The 18,995-nt window shown below is 37.2% G+C and overlaps 1 protein-coding gene across 1 annotated transcript in view; it reads right to left on the minus strand.

Annotated features, from left to right (window-relative positions):
• Nucleotides 1-17,394, minus strand: part of b4galnt3b (beta-1,4-N-acetyl-galactosaminyl transferase 3b) — a 28,940-nt gene extending 11,546 nt beyond the window's left edge. The window contains exons 1-7 of the mRNA XM_037682866.1: nucleotides 17,228-17,394; nucleotides 8,436-8,485; nucleotides 8,247-8,330; nucleotides 5,123-5,218; nucleotides 4,183-4,273; nucleotides 2,957-3,057; nucleotides 2,794-2,861 (exon numbers count right to left, since the gene is read on the minus strand). Coding sequence (XP_037538794.1) covers nucleotides 2,794-2,861; nucleotides 2,957-3,057; nucleotides 4,183-4,273; nucleotides 5,123-5,218; nucleotides 8,247-8,330; nucleotides 8,436-8,485; nucleotides 17,228-17,363 — 626 coding nt within the window. The 5' untranslated portion in view covers nucleotides 17,364-17,394. The remainder of the gene's footprint in view (nucleotides 1-2,793; nucleotides 2,862-2,956; nucleotides 3,058-4,182; nucleotides 4,274-5,122; nucleotides 5,219-8,246; nucleotides 8,331-8,435; nucleotides 8,486-17,227) is intronic.
• Between the last annotated feature and the right edge of the window lie 1,601 nt (nucleotides 17,395-18,995).

The following is an 18,995-nucleotide window of genomic DNA, read 5'->3' on the forward strand; positions in this document are numbered from 1 at the left end:
CCACAGCCGCATGCAGGCGCCTGGAGGCTTCACATGTGGATATGGACAACAATGAGCAGGGACAGAGTCGGGCTCGGTTCCAACCATCAAGAGAGGGCAAAGTGTGGCCTGCGGGCCATTTGTGGCCCTTAAAGTGATTCCATGCGGCCGCCAACTGCGATTTAAAAATGGCCTCATTTTAGCCAAAGAGTTCAACAGGTTGATGCAGATGGACACTTGTTGCATGATATTCTTAACGTTTTTTAGGTTCAACAGAAAACCGGATAAACGTATATTTTTATTTAAAGTGCAATATTAGTCAAAGTTTCTTTATTTGTTGTTCACACTAAATGTAGTACATGTGGTGGAATGAAATTGTGTATACAGGGTCCCAGTTACATTAAACAATATTACTACAACATATTAAGCACAAAAGTTTTTTTTACATTTACTATTTTTATTAAAATTAAAAACAACAGACAAGCTTTTTTTTTTATTATTTTTTTTTTATCAATTTTTACCAAATAAGACTTTTTGATAACCATTCATAAAACTTGGCTAAACACAACCAAAGTTTTTGCAGGAAACACATGCTGCTGATTTAATCATGAATAGAGAGATTGGATGTAACAAGCATCATTTACCTACAATTCAATTGCCTTTAGCGGTGTTTCTTCACACCTGCTCTTTGATTTAGCTTTAGCGACTACATGTTTTCAGTGCTTCAGCCACCCTATTAGAACATGGTCGTGTGCGTCCGGGAGATTTTAGCCAAAAAGTCAGATATAGGGATATGAATTGCAACCCAACAACAAAAAAAAAAGGCGGCTTTTTTTTATTTATTTATTTATTTTTTTTCAAGTTTTTGAAGAAAGTAACTCATTTTGCACTTTTGTTTCCAGGAACAGACTCAACTGTACTTTCTTATGGCAAAATTCCCACAACGACAACAACGAACCAACAAATCACAGGACTTGCATTTCTTTTATTAATGGTAAATGTTTGCGGTGAGGCTTTTCATGCTTAGATCTTCAACTCCTTTCTCAACAAAAGTATTTAGTGACAGCTTTTGAGCAAATATGCCCCGTTTTGGATTTTTTTTTAGGTAATCAACATCAGGACAAAAAAAAAAAAAAGATTTTTATCTGATCTTTCTATAAATCAAACCTCACCCTGCCATGTTGCCTCGTGTCAATATTTAACAAAAACTAGGACAAGATGCAGAAGTAGGGAATAAAAATGTATATTCTCACTATTTCCAAAAAAGTAAGGAGGTTTAGCAGCAGTCAGGTGGTGGTAACCAAATGTTAAATTAATTATTAGCAAGTGTGTTGCTTCTATTAAAGCCAAATATAAAATAAAAAGTTTTTTGTTTTCTTTGCTTCAGTTTTGTGTTAAGATGATTCAAGAAGAAAAAACAGAAAAAATCAAATGTTGCTGCCAAATATTCTTGGACAAAGTGCATTTTATGTGCATGCCTTGGTTCATTTGATGACTTAAATCTAATTATTAGCTTTCTTTAATTCTCTTCTGCCAATAATACTTTAATGATTGTGTATTGTTGTTTGCACTTCATCTGTGGTCTTTGTTTAAAACGGGTTTCTCTTGTTAATGAGTGCTCGTGACTCACTGAGACCAACCTGTAAAAATCAAGTTTAAATGAATGAATGAAAAAAATAATCCAAAAGCCCTAATGAGGATTAAACAAGCAGCAAATGATTTGTTCTTTACTACAAAAATGACACTTATTTACCTAAAACACAGCAAAAAAAGATAATTTTCATCATGAAAATACAACCAACAGCAACAGTATAAATCCCAAACTAAACAGAGATAAATCAGTGATTTAAAAAAAACCATGAAAACAATTCCACCAAGTGTATCTGTACTTCCAACTGGATTGTCAGGATGACGACGTCATCGCATGAATTCCTTATCAAGATCTGCTGCAGCACTATTTTAAATAGCAAAAGCTCAAGCCATAAAAAGCAGCTGTAGAGGGATTACCATGAAAATAATAATTGAATGAGGTAAAAGCAAACAACTTCCAAACACAACTACCATCAAAACCAAATAAAATGTAATAAAACTTGTTTAATTTCAATCTCTTGAGTTGGGGGTTCGAATCCTCCAGCAGTCACATACTGAAGTGTCCCTGGGCAAGACACTGAACCTCACTGCCTCCGATGTGTGTCCCATCGGTGTATGAATGTGATAAAGCCGATTAGTCTTTGTAGAGATCTAGTAGAGTGCTGTATGAATGGGTAAATGAGGGCACAGATTGTAGTGTAAAGAGCTTTGAGTGTCTTGATAAGATAGAAAGGTGCTAGATAAGTACAGTCCATTAAGCATCTATCCCAGAAACCTTTATATAAATGTGTCAAGTTATACGTCATTTTAAGAGGCATTTAAACCCTAAAGCAAGGCTATTCAACTAAATTTCTCAGGAGGCCATAGTTACTGCAACCAAGAGCTCAGTGGCCAGACATCCAGCAGTTATTGTCATTAAGTAAGTTTGTTTAATGGTTTAAAATCTGGTTTTATTTGAAAATGAACCCATTGGTGGGCTGAACTGAGTTCATCTGTGGGCCTGATTTGGCCCCCAGGCCGCCAGTTGAATAGCCCTGCCCTAAAGCAACAAGTGCAGCAAGTGGAACTAATGAGTCAGAAACCCTGCAGTCCCAGTTTTCTTATGTCACGTCTTCACCCCCACCCCCAACTCCACTGTTTGCATTAGAACTGTAGAACATATACAACTGTAGAACTGCAGTCCATTACAACAGATTTGACAAATGAACTGTAGTCGGGACTCACCTAACTGGTCTGGAGGTCTGACTGGCAAACTTCTCAAATTCACCCGGGGCTGTCCATTCTTTGCCCGTCTATAAAACAAGACACAATGTATACAAATGTCACGGTGGTGGTGGTGTTTCTGCTATGAGGAAATCACTGTCAGTCGAGAAAATGACATGCATACCTTTCCAACCCAGGCCAGCAACTGCAAGTTGAGGGGGGAGTGGTCTGAGCTGAGCCACAACTCAGAGTTGTCATCAGAGCTCAAGGCAAACACAAACTCGCCTGACAGAGGAAGAAAATGAAAGAAAGGTGATAAAATAAAAGACAGAAGACGTATAGTAATAATAGTATAAAAATATATATATATAAAATAAATTGAAAAGTAAAATTGTATTTTCTATGAAAAGGCACAGTGACTTTAGAACATTTAATGGCTTAGCCAAAACCGAGTTGTTAAAGCTAAAAGGGAACTGAGAACAACAACAAAAAAAAATGGCTGAAAGTAGGAAAATCTAGCTTCTTCTTTCGGCTTTCCCCTCTTCAGGGGTCTCCACAGAGAGTCATCCTCCTCCATCTCCGTCCTCTGCCTCCTCTGTCCTCACTCCAACTACCTCCATGTCCTCTCTAACTGCATCCATATATCTCCTCTTTGTCTTTTTCCTGGCAGCTGAATTTCTAACATCCTTCTACCAGTATACCCACTGTCCCTCCTCTGGACATGTCCAAACCATCTCAGTCTGGCCTCTTTAACTTTATCTCCCAGTTGTTCAACCTGTGCTGTACTAAAAGTATCAAAAGGCTTGCTAAATAGTCAAAGCAGGAAAAAAAAAAGCTACAGACAACTAAAAGCAGCAGAATGAGAACTAAAAGTAGCACTAGGCAAGCTAAAAACTGCAGAAGAGTAGCTAAATTTGAAAAACACTGGCTAAAAAAAAGCCAGCTAGCTAATAAGTAAAAAATAGCTAAACTAAAAACAGCTAATTGTTTGCTAATAGTAGCAAAAAATAGGCAAAGTGCTAAATGTAACAAAACGTAAAGCTAAAAGATAAAAATTAGTAGAACTGTTGATAAGACTATTGTAGCCAAAGGCTAAATGTAGCAATGAGCTGCATACAAACTAAAAGTGGCAACAGATTTTAAAGAGAACACCGTTTCATTGGGTTTGTAGAAATCTGTGTATTTCTATGGAGAAAATATTTGTAAATAAATGTAAATATTTGTAAAGTAGAAAAGTTACAAGAACTAAAAGTAACAATACTTTGTAAGACTAATCTCCCAAAATAGCCAATTGTTTTTTTATATATGAATGACCAAAATAGCATAAAATATTCACAAGAAGTTTGATTGCACAAACATATAGAAAAATACAAAATTAAGTGGGGATACTGAATTCAGGAAATAAAGTACCATCAGCATATGGATGTAAATAACCAAATATCCTGAGCCCATAGTTGGTCCACTGAGGAGAGACGGCCAGTTTCTGCACCGTGGTCCTGGACTGAAAGAGGAAAGGCAGATATCCAGAGAATCAGGCTTGTTGTTGGCTCAAAGTGACATCATCATTCAAGTTCAGGGACACAAGGATTATTAATGTACATATATAATGTACTTCTGACAGAAAATATGTGCAAATTCGACCTGTTCTGCACTACAGTGTGCAGGAAAAACTCGTTTGCCAAAGTTCATTGCAGTGAGCAGAACAAGTCAGTATTTACTGTAAGTACAAGTACGGTATGTAAAGTTTTAAACCAAGTCTGCACAATGTTAGAAAAAACATGCAACGTGTGATATTATCGTTTAACAATGAGATAATATCAGCTACAATAAACCCATACTTTCCTCTGTCATCACATTTTCCTCTGTCATCACCATCATCTAAACCATTTTGAAAGTTTGACTGCTCGGAAGCAAAATAAATAAATTTTAAAAATTAACAAATCATGTTGCCCACAGTATTTCATGCCAAAGTTTTAAATAAAGACCTTGTCAGTGCTTAAACAATGTTGGTGCGATAACTCTCAGACCAACACATCAAGATTTAGCTCAATATGTGTAAAAATCTTATGAAGTTTAGCCATTTTTTTGTATTTACGAAGGACAGTTGGATGTGGCGGCCATCTTGTATTAGCTTGACTCCTAAACTTATTCAGTTGTACATCCATTGTTCACTTTCTGAGAGCAAAAAAAAAACAATAGTCCTTACACTAGTTCATGAAATACTGTATTTTCCTACCAGACAGACAAAACACAGACACATACGATTACATGATGAAGAGATGCATCCTTAATGTCCTGTTCGACATAATTAACAAGATAAACATGTTTAGATGATAAGGGCGTGACTCACATGTGGATACAAAGGGTAGTGCAGGTTCCTGTGCAGGTCAGTGATGGAACTGCCACACCAGTCCTCAAACACGTGGAGGTTGGCCTGTCCCTTAAACTGAGAGATGAGAGCAGTGACAGATAAGAGCAGAGTTGTGTTTGCTGCAGCAGCAACACTCACCATCTGGCCTCAGTGTTGAGCAAACTAAACCCAACAAACACACACTTCCTTAGATACTTGACAGTACAGAGAGAGGACTGCAGCCTTTACCTGCCACTTGAGTCCGACAATCCAAACCTCCTTGCTACATGTAAACACAGATTATTTCAAGAGTCAGTTCATCTAAATAAAAAACAGGATGTGAGAAATCCATTGTTTCAGATACGTGTCTGCAAATAGAAACAGACCCAAATGTTTGTGTGGATATACAATCCCAATTCTGAATAAATAAATCTAAATGCAATCATTCACAAACCTCATAAGCCCATATTTTATTTTCAATGAAACATAGTTAACATATCAAATATTTTAACTATGAAATTGTCTCATTTTTAGGAAAAGAACCAGATAATTTTGCATACGATGTCAGCATCACATCTTTAAAAAAAAAAAGACAAGACAGGTGCAACAGAAGGTTGTAAAAGTAAGTGGTATGAATAAGAAACAGCTGGAGGAGCATTTTACAACTAACCAGGTGACATGGCAACAGGTCAGTAAGAAGGAGGAGTATAAAAAGGGCATTTTAAAGCAGCTGAATCTCTCAGAAGTAAAGATGAGCAGAGGTCTACCAGGGTGCTAAAAATGCATCTTTGCTGAAATTGTTCAATGATGTTTAATGTTGTTCAACTGAAATTGTAAATCCTTCATATATATACCATCATCTACACCTTGTAACATCCTCAAAATATTTCAAGAATCAGGAGAAATCTTTGTGCTCATAGGACAAGGCAGAAAGTAAATACTGGATGTTCATGATCCTAAAGCCCTCAGGTCTGATTGTTTGACAGCACTGCATGGGCTCATGAACCCTTCCACAAATCATTATCTATATAAACAGTTTGCATAACGTGGGGTAAAGCTATCCTGTATGCGAAGCAATTTGTGAACACCATCCAAAAAAAAACTCTGCTGTCTTTTCTGGACCAAAGCTCGTTGAAAATGGACTGAGGTAAAGTAAAAAATTGTTTTGTGGTCAGACAAATCAAAATCTTGTTGGAGACCGGCATTCAGCCTGTTATCAACAAACAGTTCAAACATCTGCCTCTCTGGTGGTATGGGGGTGCATAAGTGCCTAATACAGCCTACACATCTGGAAAGACACCATCGTGCGTGTGTCATTATATATCTATATCTATCTATCTATATCTCTATCTCTCTATATATCTCTATCTATATCTCTATCTCTCTCTCTCTCTCTCTCTCTCTCTCTCTCTCTCTCTCTCTCTCTATATATATATATATATATATATATATATATGGCAAGTTATTTTAAACATATGTTCCATTGTGAATAAAATGTGTGGTACAGATGGCTAATACAGTAATAGTTTATAGATACATTATTACTTCCTCTATAAAATTTTTTATAAATCATTAATAACTGCTTATTATGCATTAATTAAGGGTGAAATAGAGACAAAACTGAGCAGTTTCTTGCCAAATAGTGAGCCAAATCTGTTCAGCTATATTTTTCATCTAGAGTTGTTATATTAAACATTTCAGACTAAGTTACTACCTTTTAAGCACAATAAGTATTTGTAAACCCATTTCTTTAGCATGTACTTTATCACTGCATTATAAGTATCTACAACTAATATTACTGTAAATCCTAAAAAAAAAAAAAAAAAATGTTTTTAATCAGGTTTACAAATGATTGTGCTTACAAGGTAGTAACTTAGTCTGAAATGTTTAATATAACAACTCTAGATGAAATTTATAGGTGAACAGATTTGGCTCACTATTTGGCAAGAAACTGCTCAGTTTTATCTCTATTTCACCCTTAATGCATAATAAACAATTATTAATGATTTATAAAGTGCTTATAGAGGAATTAACATATTTATAAACTATTTATTAGCCATCTATAAGGGGAGGCTTTTTGTAAAGTGGTATAGAATGGGTTTTATAAAATTAGTAACCCATTGCATGATTTATTTACACTTTACACACTTTTTTTAAAACAGGCATTGTACCTGGAAAAGCGTAACTTTTTATTGCACCAACAGATAAAAAAAAAATAAAAAATTCACAACAAATAAATAGAAATGCAAGTCGACTCTCTCTCCTGCACTTTGTATAACCTCGCAAAAGGTTTGTAGAAAACACTGGAAAGTACACACGTGCTATATGATGAAGCAGCTGAGTTTCAGTGGAGGCCCAGATGTCCTGTAAACGTACACCTTTGTGACATCTACCGAAGAGGCCATGTTATCTGATCTGCATGTGTGTTGATTGCAGAACTGGGACAGGATACTGCGACTTGGAGCCAAAAAATAACGTTGTGGTGTGGTTAATCTGGTTTCCTTAGTGGTCAAGCTCAACAGTTTGCTGCCATAAGCAAAGTTAGTTAAAGATTAGCATGAAGTTCAGACAAAGGGCAGTACAATAATCCCCCAAGATAGAATTAGTGCTTGTAATATTTAACAGGGATTTTTTTTTGTTTCATTTTTTATGTTGAATATCAAAGGTCAAATTGCTCATTTTCTGTGAAGCTCAACTTTACTGTACATTGTGGTAAAGATAGTTATGTTAAGACTCGTATTTCAATCAGCAGCATGACAATCTGTTGTAGTTCTGCTGAAGTTTTTACAAAAATAAATGTCCCCAACGCATTATCTTTTGCCCTTGCCTTTCAAATGTGGTGAAAACCTCGAGAAGCAGCAACAGCTTCCCTTCAACAAGAAACACAAGCAACTGGCAACACGGACCCAGTTCGTATAGAAGAAATGTGATGACACTGACAAAGCAGTGGAAGCTGCTGAACACCGCTGGAACACAAAGAAACAGTAAACAGGCAAATGCACTGAGCCGAGAGTAAAGCAGGCAAGTTCAGGCAGATTATTCAGAGTTCAAAGGAGGTGCGGTGTAGTATTCAAGCATGCAACCAATGCGCACACGTGTACACCATCTAGACACTTATACAAACCTCTGGTTTCCACGTTTGTGGAGTGTAGCTAGAGACCCAGGCTGCTGAATCTTCCACAGAGTCTGCTTGGTCATTTCCTTTCCCCTGAAAACACATTAAGCACGGTTTAGCTTTAGCTTGGTTTCCTCTACCCCAGTTTGCACAAACACAAAGTCATGCATCACCAAACTTTCTGTCTATTCTCCTTACCGCTTGGTTAAGCATGGCTCTTCTCCATTTGCTGCCATTGGGATTCAGACCTGCAGAAAAAAACAGGGAGCAAACGATCAGAGCTCAGCAGGGTTGAAGGGATGACCATTTCAAACTTTGATTTGAAAGATATTTAGGGTTTACCGAGATTACAGAACCAGTCCTTATAGCGTGACTGCTGAATCGGCATTCACACCATTCCTGTTTTTATTTATTTATTTTGATGTATTTTGCAATCCAAGTACTTTGGCATCCTTTGTGCTATTTTAGCTATTCATTTATGAAAATATTCAGCTCGTTCAGGATGTGGCTCTTAATTGTGACTTTTTATTTTTGTAACTTTTACATATTTTAAAACAGTTTACTTACAAATATTTTCCTAATAGAAATGTAATAAGATCACTTAATATCTTAAAAAACATTGTTTAATCTGAAATCTACTTTAGCATACATTTGCCTTATTTTTGTCTTCATATGCTCCTAGCTACTTTTCTGCTACTTTTAGCTTTGGCTAGCCTTTTGCTTTTTTTTTAGACATTTTCTACTTTTAGGTTTTAGCCATTTGGTACGTTTAGATTCTAGTTAGGATTATGCTACTTTTAACCAACATTTGCCATTTTTAACTAGCATTTTGCTAATTATCTTTTAGCTACTGTTTAGCCTTTTTAGCTTTTAACTAGCATTTTTGCTACTTTTAGCTAGACTTGTGTTTCTTTTATCTTTAACAACACAGCTCCAGCTTTTTCGGCAGTCATTCCACGCTCAGTATTATTACACACAAATTTTAACAGCGAATGTATTATTTTTTAGTTAACGCATTGGTATTTATTCAATTACTTTAAATAAGATTGTCAAAATAAAAATCTGTACAATCGTCATGGTGGTTGATTTAAGTCACATAGTAGCAGATTTAAATTCCCCTTATTACAGATGTTTTCCACCCACTTCTATGTCACAGGGGAGTCTCACTATGTTTTGATTCACAGCTGATGGTGGCTAAACCCAACTCATCTTAGCCAGGCGCTTCTAAAAATATGCTGCAACTGTTTTTGACAAAATATTTAACATTTTGGCATACACAGATGTATTCCTTCTGACCTTCTCAATCATAGCCTAAAATTACAGGGCAGTGGGAGCTTCATAACAGGGCTTCACTGTTTGGGTTTTCATGAGCTTGTGGTAATAGTGGGTGAACTGGGGTTTATGGTGGTTAGGAAGGTCTGTCATTATCACTAGGGTGGAGATCTCCAGACACAAACCCCTGAGACATGGAGGCTACTTCTGGAAGCACAAGTAATTCTGTAGAGCAGAGGTTAAGAAAAGCAAAAGAGAAAGATGTCAAATTTACAAGTGAACTTAATGTCTCTTTGTATGTTGCTTTATTTTATTATAATTTGCAAGTAACCCTCAATGGGTAATTAATAAACACTAGACAATGGCTTAGCTGATTTTATTTGTAAGCAGTTAAATAATTGTTTCTATTGGACATTTTCACAAATATCAGAAGGATTTGGCTTAGCACCAATACATCTGTATAAGGATATCAAAAGGTGAGGTGAAGTATAAATACAAGACAGTAAAGTTAGAACCAACATAATGAACCTGAATGGAGGAAAAAATAAAACCATCCAGAGGACCTGACTTCACTTTGTTGGATTTTCTACCTGGATTATTGAGCACAAATTAGGATGTTTTGAACCACTTTGGCCATGGCTGCCTCAAACTAGTCGATGGGGGAGAGGGCGGACTCCAGAAACCATCTGAGCACCATCAACCTGGACCAACTATGTGAAGGTGCTATTTATAAGACTGAGTTTGTTGCGACTCCTCAGAGTGATGGAAGTCTTTTGGATGAAAGACGAAACGTTGCAACAAAATTAAAACCGTCCAGAGGACCTGACTGAACTTGGTTGGATAATGAACCTTAATAGCCTAGCTTTTATTTGGACACATCCACATGCTTAGTTCATTAGCTTTAGAGCTTAAGCACATTTAATTTAAAATACTGTGGAAAAAAATATATTAAAATGCTAATCCTCCTCTTTAAAAGGGAGAGCTCAAATTATGTGAAGAAGGGTTCTGTGGAAAGATATTTTACTTGTTGTAAAAAAGCTTTTGTGAATAACGTAAGTTTACACACACAGATTAATTCTACTGGGTTGACGAGCGAACGACTAAGATGAGCAAGTCCAAGACCTAAGTGGATTTCTGCTGTCTTAAAACAAGTCCATTCTTAAAATTGTTATACAAGTTCATGCAAATACTTTATTACGAATCTTAAAGAGCTAGTCCAGTCATTTTTGAGGTAATGTTCTGTCAAATAGTTATCGCTGGTTAGTACCTTGTCACCAGTGACAGCAGACACAGAACATGGAGTATGAAGAAAAAGGCAGAAGTCTTCCTCCAGGCTAGGCTAAAGGCCAAACAAGGGCCTGTTTTGCATCGTTTTTCAGACTTGTTATAAACAATTATCACATTCTTTCACACCACTATGACATTTTTGAATTTTTGAGGAAAAGTTGTTTTATAAACCTGAAAAAAAACTATTAACAACTTTGCTAGCCATTAGCTTAGCCTGGGGAAAGCCTTATGCTTTTTTTTCTTCATCTTTTGCACTCTTTAATCGATAATTTACTAACTAGTGATAACTACAAGTGCTGGTCACAAAATTAGAATATCATGAAAAAGTTAATTTATTTCAGTAATTCCATTCAAAAAGTGAAACTTGTACATTATATTTATTCATTACACACAGACTGATATTTCAAATGTTTATTTCTTTTAATGTTGATGATTATAACTGACAGCTAATGAAAAACCCTAATTCAGTATCTCAGAAAATTAGAATATTGTGAAAAGGTTCAATATTGAAGACACCTGGTTCCACACTCTAATCAGCGAGTTAACTCAAAACACCTGCAAAGGCCTTTAAATGGTCTCTCAGTCTAATTCTGTAGGCTACACAATCATGGAGAAGACTGCTGACTTGACAGTTGCTCAAAAGAAGACCATTGACACCTTGCACAAGGAGGGCAAGACACAAAAGGTCATTGCTAAAGAGACTGGCTGTTCACAGAGCTCTGTGTCCAAGCACATTAATAGGCAAAGGGAAGGAAATGATGTGGTAGAAAAAAAAGTGTACAAGCAAAAGGGATAACTGCACCCTGGAGAGGATGGTGAAACAAAACCCATTTCAAAATGTGAGGGAGAGTCACAAAGAGTGGACGGCAGCTGGAGTCAGTGTTTCAAGAACCACCACACACAGACGTATGCAAGACATGGGTTTCAGCTGTCACATTCCTTGTATCAAGCCACTCTTGAACAAAAGACAGCGTCAGAAGTGTCTCGCCTGGGCTAAAGACAAAAAGGACTGGACTGCTGGTTGGTCCAAAGTTATGTTCTTTGATGAAAGTAAATTTTGCATTTCCTTTGGAAATCAAGGTTCCAGAGTCTGAAGGAAGAGACGAGGCACAGAATCCATGTTGCTTGAGGTCCAGTGTCTAGTTTCCACAGTCAGTGATGGTTTAGGATGCAATGTCATTTGCTGGTGTTGGTCCAAGTTCAACGCGGCCGTCTACCAGGAAGTTTTAGAGACTTCATGCTTCCTGCTGCTGACCAACTTTATGGAGATGCAGATTTCATTTTCCAACAGGACTTGGCACCTGCACACAGTGCCAAAGCTACCAGTATCTGGTTTAAGGACCATGGTATCCCTGTTCTTAATTGGTCAGCAAACTCACCTGACCCTAACCCTGTTAGAAATTTTATTTTGGTGGAGGCCAAGTCTGATCTACTCTGACACATAACCTGGTTCAGAACAGATCACACTGTCTCAGCTGCTCACAATGAGCGATCCCAGAGTCAGCACCCGATAAGGAGTCATTTTTGTTCCCTCGCTTTCCAACATTTAGATAGAGATGCACATCACCCCATCTTCCATCATCAGAAACAGATAAAACCAATGATGTCACACATAATCACCCCACTGATACACTCTGATAGGCTGTGCCATCACAGATGTGGGGGCGGAGTCAAGGGCCAACATAAGCTGGGGTGTTCTGTTGCACGGGGCCTCCGCTTCTGGGTTAAGACGGGTCGGACAGATGCCTCAGTGCTGAGCTTGTAACTTATCGACATAAAATAGTAAATAGAATTTACCTAACCTGATTTTAATGAGTTTGTGTGAGTTTCCTCTCCACCTGGGAATAAAAGAACCAGAAGACGAAGGTGGGGAATCTGACCAGTTTCAGAGACAGACCCAGTCTGGATTCAACAACCACGGGGTATTAAGAGGAAGATGCGTCAGACCCAACAATTCAGAAGAGCTGAAGGCCACTATCAGAGCAACCTGGACTCATAACACCTGAGCAGTGACACAGACTGATCGACTCCATGCCACGTCACATTGCTGCAGTAATCCAGACAAAAGGAGCCCCAACTAAGTACTGATGCTGTATATACTTATACTTTTCATGTTCATACTTTTCAGTTGGCCAACATTTCAAAAACATTTTTTTTTTTCTATTGGTCTTAAGTAATGTTCCAATTTTCGGAGATACTGAATTTGGGGTTTTTATTAGTTGTCAGTTATAATCATCAACATTAAAATAAATAAACATTTGAAATATATCAGTTTGTGTGTAAAGAATGAATATAATGTACAAGTTTCACTTTTTGAATGGAATTACTGAAATAAATCAACTTTTTAATGATATTCTAATTTTATGACCAGCACCTATGTTTGACACAACATCACGTAAAATGTGACAAGACCATTCATTTAACATTGCCATCAAGACTGCGTTACAAGTATTTCTAGTATTTTGTAGTTATTTGTCAGTGCAAATAGCAACAGAAGCTAGCTGTAGCACTTTCAGAGCAGTCAGGCATATCCTGCAGGAATATAATAATTCTGCTGGAATAACTGTGCATTTCTTTTGCATCACAAGGTGTAACTTTTTGTTATATATATATAATTTTTTTTTTTTCAGATTATAGTAGTTTTTAAGAAGGCAGCAGTCCACTCAGATCTTGCTTAAATTAGCCGTTAGCTCATCAGTGGGGTCCGAATTAAACCAATTCTCCAAACTGTTCAGAGAGATGTCTACCACAAATAAATTACCTATACCGTTCATTAACTTTTCAATGAATCCAACTTCAAAAAATCTTAAATATTATTTTCATTTGAGAAATAACAGATTGATTTTACGAGAAACAAGTTTATACAACACAATTACAGTATGAAAGCAAAAAGTTACAACATAAGTTGTGGGGAGGAGAGTTTTATTCCAGCTTTAGCACAAGAAAGCCTTTGTTTTAAGAGACAGGCCTAGTGGATAATCCTTTGCATGGTGAAGAAAAACCCTGATTATGAATGCACAGCAAGTTAAGTACATCGACCATTATGCAGGTTTGCACATTTGCTGGTTAATGATCAAGAGAGCACTTCATACCCACATCCTCGGAGAATTTAACCACAAGAGGTAAACCCCTGGTAAGCTTCAAGAAAGAAAAAAGAACAAGCGACATATGCATCAGTAAAGTCGTAAAACAAAGCTTTTAAAAGTGTACAAAATGTTGAATTTAAACTCCAAATGAAAATATGTATAAAGTTTGGAGAAAAGATGATTAGTTCAGGACATATCACATCGTCTGTCAAAGGAAAATGTATAAACATAGATGTGCACAAAATATAAATACGATTTAAATATTTAGTCATTCAGAAAAAAGATGTTAAGCTGAATTAAAAAATTGGGTGGGGGTGGGGGATAACTTAAGACTGGAAGAAAATTACCAAAGACAAACACTGACTGCAAAAGACTTTTCCCATTTGTTAATTTATTTTTAAAACAATTATTAAAAAAAAAAAAAAGACAAGTAACTTTAACTTTACAGCGGGGGTCGACAGACGGTTTCCATTTGTCCAAGACGAGCCATTTTCATCCTGGACAACCAGAACTCACCTACAGGCTGTCCAGTGGACGACCAAGTAAAACAGACATGGATTGAAGTAGTGAGTAAAGTTAAAGGATTTCCGTCATCTTTAAAAATGAAAGGGGGAAGAAAAAAAAAAGTGTGTTTTGTGGCGGTCTTCATTCTAATGACACAGGGTTTAAACTGACCCTGCCTTCAACAAATAAAGAGAACCAGAACCACAGTTTTCACTCAACCTGTTTGGGTCTCTCATGGTGCAACGGGCAGCGTCTGCTGCTTTAGCTCTTATAATTAAAACTATATTAACGGTAAAAGATGAATATTTATATGCCCCAGATTGTAGCAAAGATGTGTCTATGTTAAACTTTAATTTCCCACCAAAATTTACAAAGTTCTCCGAGAGAGTCAGATCATAAATATCTGCTAAATTCAGTCCTACTTTAGCAGCAACAAAGTGTTGTCTGTTTGGATACTGCGCCAAACTTGATTAGATTTAGAATCAAACTGAGAGGTAACAGTGCTGTGATAAATTTAATAAATTATCAAATATATGAACAACAATAAATAAGACGGCAGAAACCACTGGTATGTTTGATGGCAACATGGTAAACTGGTAAATGATCAAATATGTAAATATATTGGAGCTGAAATCCTGTAAATATAATTCCTTTGAATTAAATAATAATAATTTAGGGAATAAATCTGTCTGTCTGGGAATTTTTTTAAGTTAATTTATAATCTGCAAAATGACTTCCTGTGTTATAATTTATTAAAATATATAACCCCTCAATTGAAAACTATGAAATGACCCAAGTTGTTCAAAGTCCCTCTCTTCCTTCAGAATGCTGCTGGTCTTGATGGTGCAGGTTTAAAGTCTTCTTACAACTTCAACACTTCATTAGGAGAAAACTATACGGTGTACTTTTACTAAGGTCATGTACACACAGTATACTTCTCTTTATGTGAACAACTTTGAGTACCTGTATGAATGTAATTACCTGCTGTCTGTGTGTTTGTCTGTTAGCAAAATATCTCACAAACTAATACATGGATTTTATTGAAACAAATAAAAGTAATCAATGGATCTACAGCTACAATTGAACTGACCGACTTTTGGAGTCAACCCAATTCCACATGGCTGCCAGGCGAGTTTATCAAACACAAAAGTGGCTACAGCGTCGTCGGTTTTTACAGATAATAAGCTAAAACTTGATGTCATAGAAGCGGAGGCTGATTCCCAACATGTTCTTCAAGTGCTAACAGATAATGAGAGATCTCAAGTACATCCTGTGCTGAACTTTATTTTCAAGATTTGATAAAATAGCCAAGACTGATTGCAGAACACTTGTAAAATATAAGTACAAATATCCTAAAATGTCAAATGACACTGGAGATAGACCTTATCATAAACTCCAGCATGACGTTCTCTTTTGTCCCAGGACAGATAAACATAAAGATCACAGATCCACACAGGCAGCAGTGCAGTTATGCCAATTTATCTCTTTAGTTTCTGGGTGGCCGACCGGAGAAAAAGCAAGCCATCCCTTAAAGTCGTGTATGTTGAACCGTGAGCCTGAGCATGCTCCTGTAGAAACCTGCCTTAGACAAGCTGAATCGGTTTACTGTGTAGAGTAGATAAATACTGTACGTGGGGAAATAAAAACAAAACGGAAGCCTCGTTTCCATTCTCGTTTTATGACCGCATGAATCAGCTTCAACATAATTTATTTCAAGATCATTCCTATAAAAAAAAAAAAAAGGGTAGAAGTTTGTTTTTAACCAACCTGTAAAATGAGTGCTTCTGGGTGATAAGATTAGACGTGATTACATAATTTTAAGTAGGGATAAATGAGCAGCTATAAAACCTCTGGAATGACGAAAGCTTGCTGCAGGTAGGAATATATTTAAAGAGGCCAGCACTTAAGTTCACCAAGATCTTCAAATGAAGCCACATGAACACAGCTAAAAATATGCATTTTTATTTATCGAGCAAAAATTATGGTCCTCGTGAAGAATGAAGTGAATAAAATCCAAATTTAGAAACCAAAGTAAACGCTTGCAAGTGCAATGCATCGAACTGAAAATGCATTGTGTCATGTAAATGTTGGGCCCGCGTTCACACGCTGAGGTTCGGTTCAAAGCACGTCATGAAGGTTAGCTTCTTTCTTGTGGGCAGACACCAGCTCTAATCTCCATCCTTTCTGCAGACGTGGTGGTGTCCTTGTGTCTTCTACACAAACGTGTGAGCGAGGCAGTAAATGAAAACATGATGTGTGAAGATGCTAGAAGCTAGGAAGTTTGGTTACCTAGTGAGAAATAAGATTTTCCTCAGAGTGCATGTGCAACCTGACCTCCTGACCTTCCCTTCCCCCGTTCCCTACCAACTATGATGCACAAGGAGCCACTTTTCTTTGCAATTCAGACAGTTTTAACCTTGTTTTTTTTAAAAAAATACTTATTAATGACAAGCTTAAATGGTCTATCTGATCATGATCATACATGTCATACTACACATGCAGCTTTCTAAATGTGCTTTTTTGGTGTGTGGACTTTTCAAGTGAACAATAAACCTATTAGATGTAATTCAATAAGGCATTCCTCCAACTTTCTGTGACTGCAAGGCATTTTTGGTCCACAAAACGGAAAGATGTCTCTAATTACACCAAAAGAAACCGCATGAAACTTTGTCACTGTGGGAAGAAATGATTCAGAAATTAATCAGGAGGGCTGCTTTTTAGTGACACGTGGTTTCAACTTGAGTGTTTCTCTTAGTCTACGACATGCATTTTCATTGTTTGATTTCAGCTTCTTTTGTTGGACAATAGTTTGAAGTGGCGTCCACTTGTTGAGGAACTCACCAGTCTCACTGCTCCATGTCCTCCCTGCAGAAACCATATCATAGACGGCCAAAGCTCCAACCAGGAGAATCGCCCCCAACAGAAAATATTTGCCATTCCGCCGCAGTTTCTTCAAGGGGAAAAACGCAGCGATCATCTTGGCTCCGGGACGAAACTTTGACCTCGAGTTTCTCATCTGCCAGATCGCCAAACTTTGTTAGCAGGTTCGCGAGTTCGATCCCCGGTGGGCGCTGCTAGCGATACCACGAGTAATAATAATCCCAGTGCGAGAGTCCCCTCCTGGCGGCTCTCATCCCGCTAATACGAATTATAATTTAAAATAAACAAAAGGAAAAAAAATCCATGACCTGTTATAGCTGGTAATCTACATTAGGATGACTTTCGGTTATCTAAATATGTCAACGAGTTTCCCGTTCCTCTAATCACGGAGCACCTTGTGTCCTACCTCCTGCTACGGCTGTCTTCACTTCGACTGACACACACACACACACACACACACACACACACACACACACACACACACACACACACACACAATAAAGAGTGAAATCTCACACCAGCTTCACTCCCATCGCCATTCATCGTCAGACAGAGCGAAACAAAAACAGCAACCTAAACAAGACAGCGTGCGCATTCAGCGTAAAAGCATGCCACGGCATAAGGACGGGAAATAACCACAGAAAGTCACAGATACGTACTTAAACATTTGCAGTTTAATTTACAAAATGAACCATACAGTAGAGAAGCTTGTTTTTTTACAATATCCTTTAATATGTTAACGTACATTTCCCAATCTTTTCGTCAACTATTTTATTTTGGAATACAAAACCGGAAAAACTATACGCTTGCTAGCAGTTAGCTTAACGCGCGCTGCTCTGAGATTTGAAGGAGGCGTGAACACGACAAACACCAGGTGCAAACCCCGCCCCTTACCTTCAGACTTACCTGGAGCAGGTGTGATCATAAATAGTTATTTTACTGGTTTCTTTCTTGTAATGACAACGCAAGAATCACCCCCATAGTCTTCTTACTGTATAAAAATAAGTTTTCTGTTTATCATTTAAAAAAACTCGTAGCCCATTCATGAAGCATCTTGTATTTTGGTGTTTGGTATTATTGTCAATGTGCTGCTAAATACTATTTTCTCAAGACTGTAGTGCTGTCACATAACCTAACCTTACTGTGCAATGGTTTTAAATCACCCCCATTTTATTTACAGTCTGCTTCCAAGCAGCCAGACTTTGTTCTTGTTCAATTTGAAGCCTTTTCACAGTTTTTCATTAAACTTTTGTCTGCTGTTTTCACTCAGGTTCTGCCTATCTGAACATATTAACTTAACACTGCGTGGATGTAAATTAACAAAATGGACAAGTTGGTTGACAAAAGCAGAGATGACATCAGCATGCTTGTCTTTAAAAAAAGAACAAAACTGTAAAGACCTGATGGATGACATGGGAGATCCTTCAGTACTATATGGTAAACTGGTAGCTCTTTGGAAATAATCTTGTTTGTGCTAAAATAATCATATATTTTTCATAATTTCAGCTGGAACTGCAATAAATTGTGTTTGTGACAAACTGCCAAATTGTCTAAAGATCCTATTTTAAAAAGTTAATGAAGTTCATGGGAACTCAAGGGATGAAAAGTTTATCCTTGAGGGTTTTGGGGGTTTTTTTGTGCCTGAATTATTCACAGAGTTAAGTAGCTTAACAAACAACCAAGCAAATTCCCCTGAATGTGTTCAAGTGCTGGACTGAAAGTGAGTGAC

This window comes from Nematolebias whitei, chromosome 10 (assembly GCF_014905685.2).
Source record: "Nematolebias whitei isolate Nwh7 chromosome 10, NemWhi1, whole genome shotgun sequence".
Taxonomy (NCBI): Eukaryota; Metazoa; Chordata; class Actinopteri; order Cyprinodontiformes; family Rivulidae; genus Nematolebias; species Nematolebias whitei.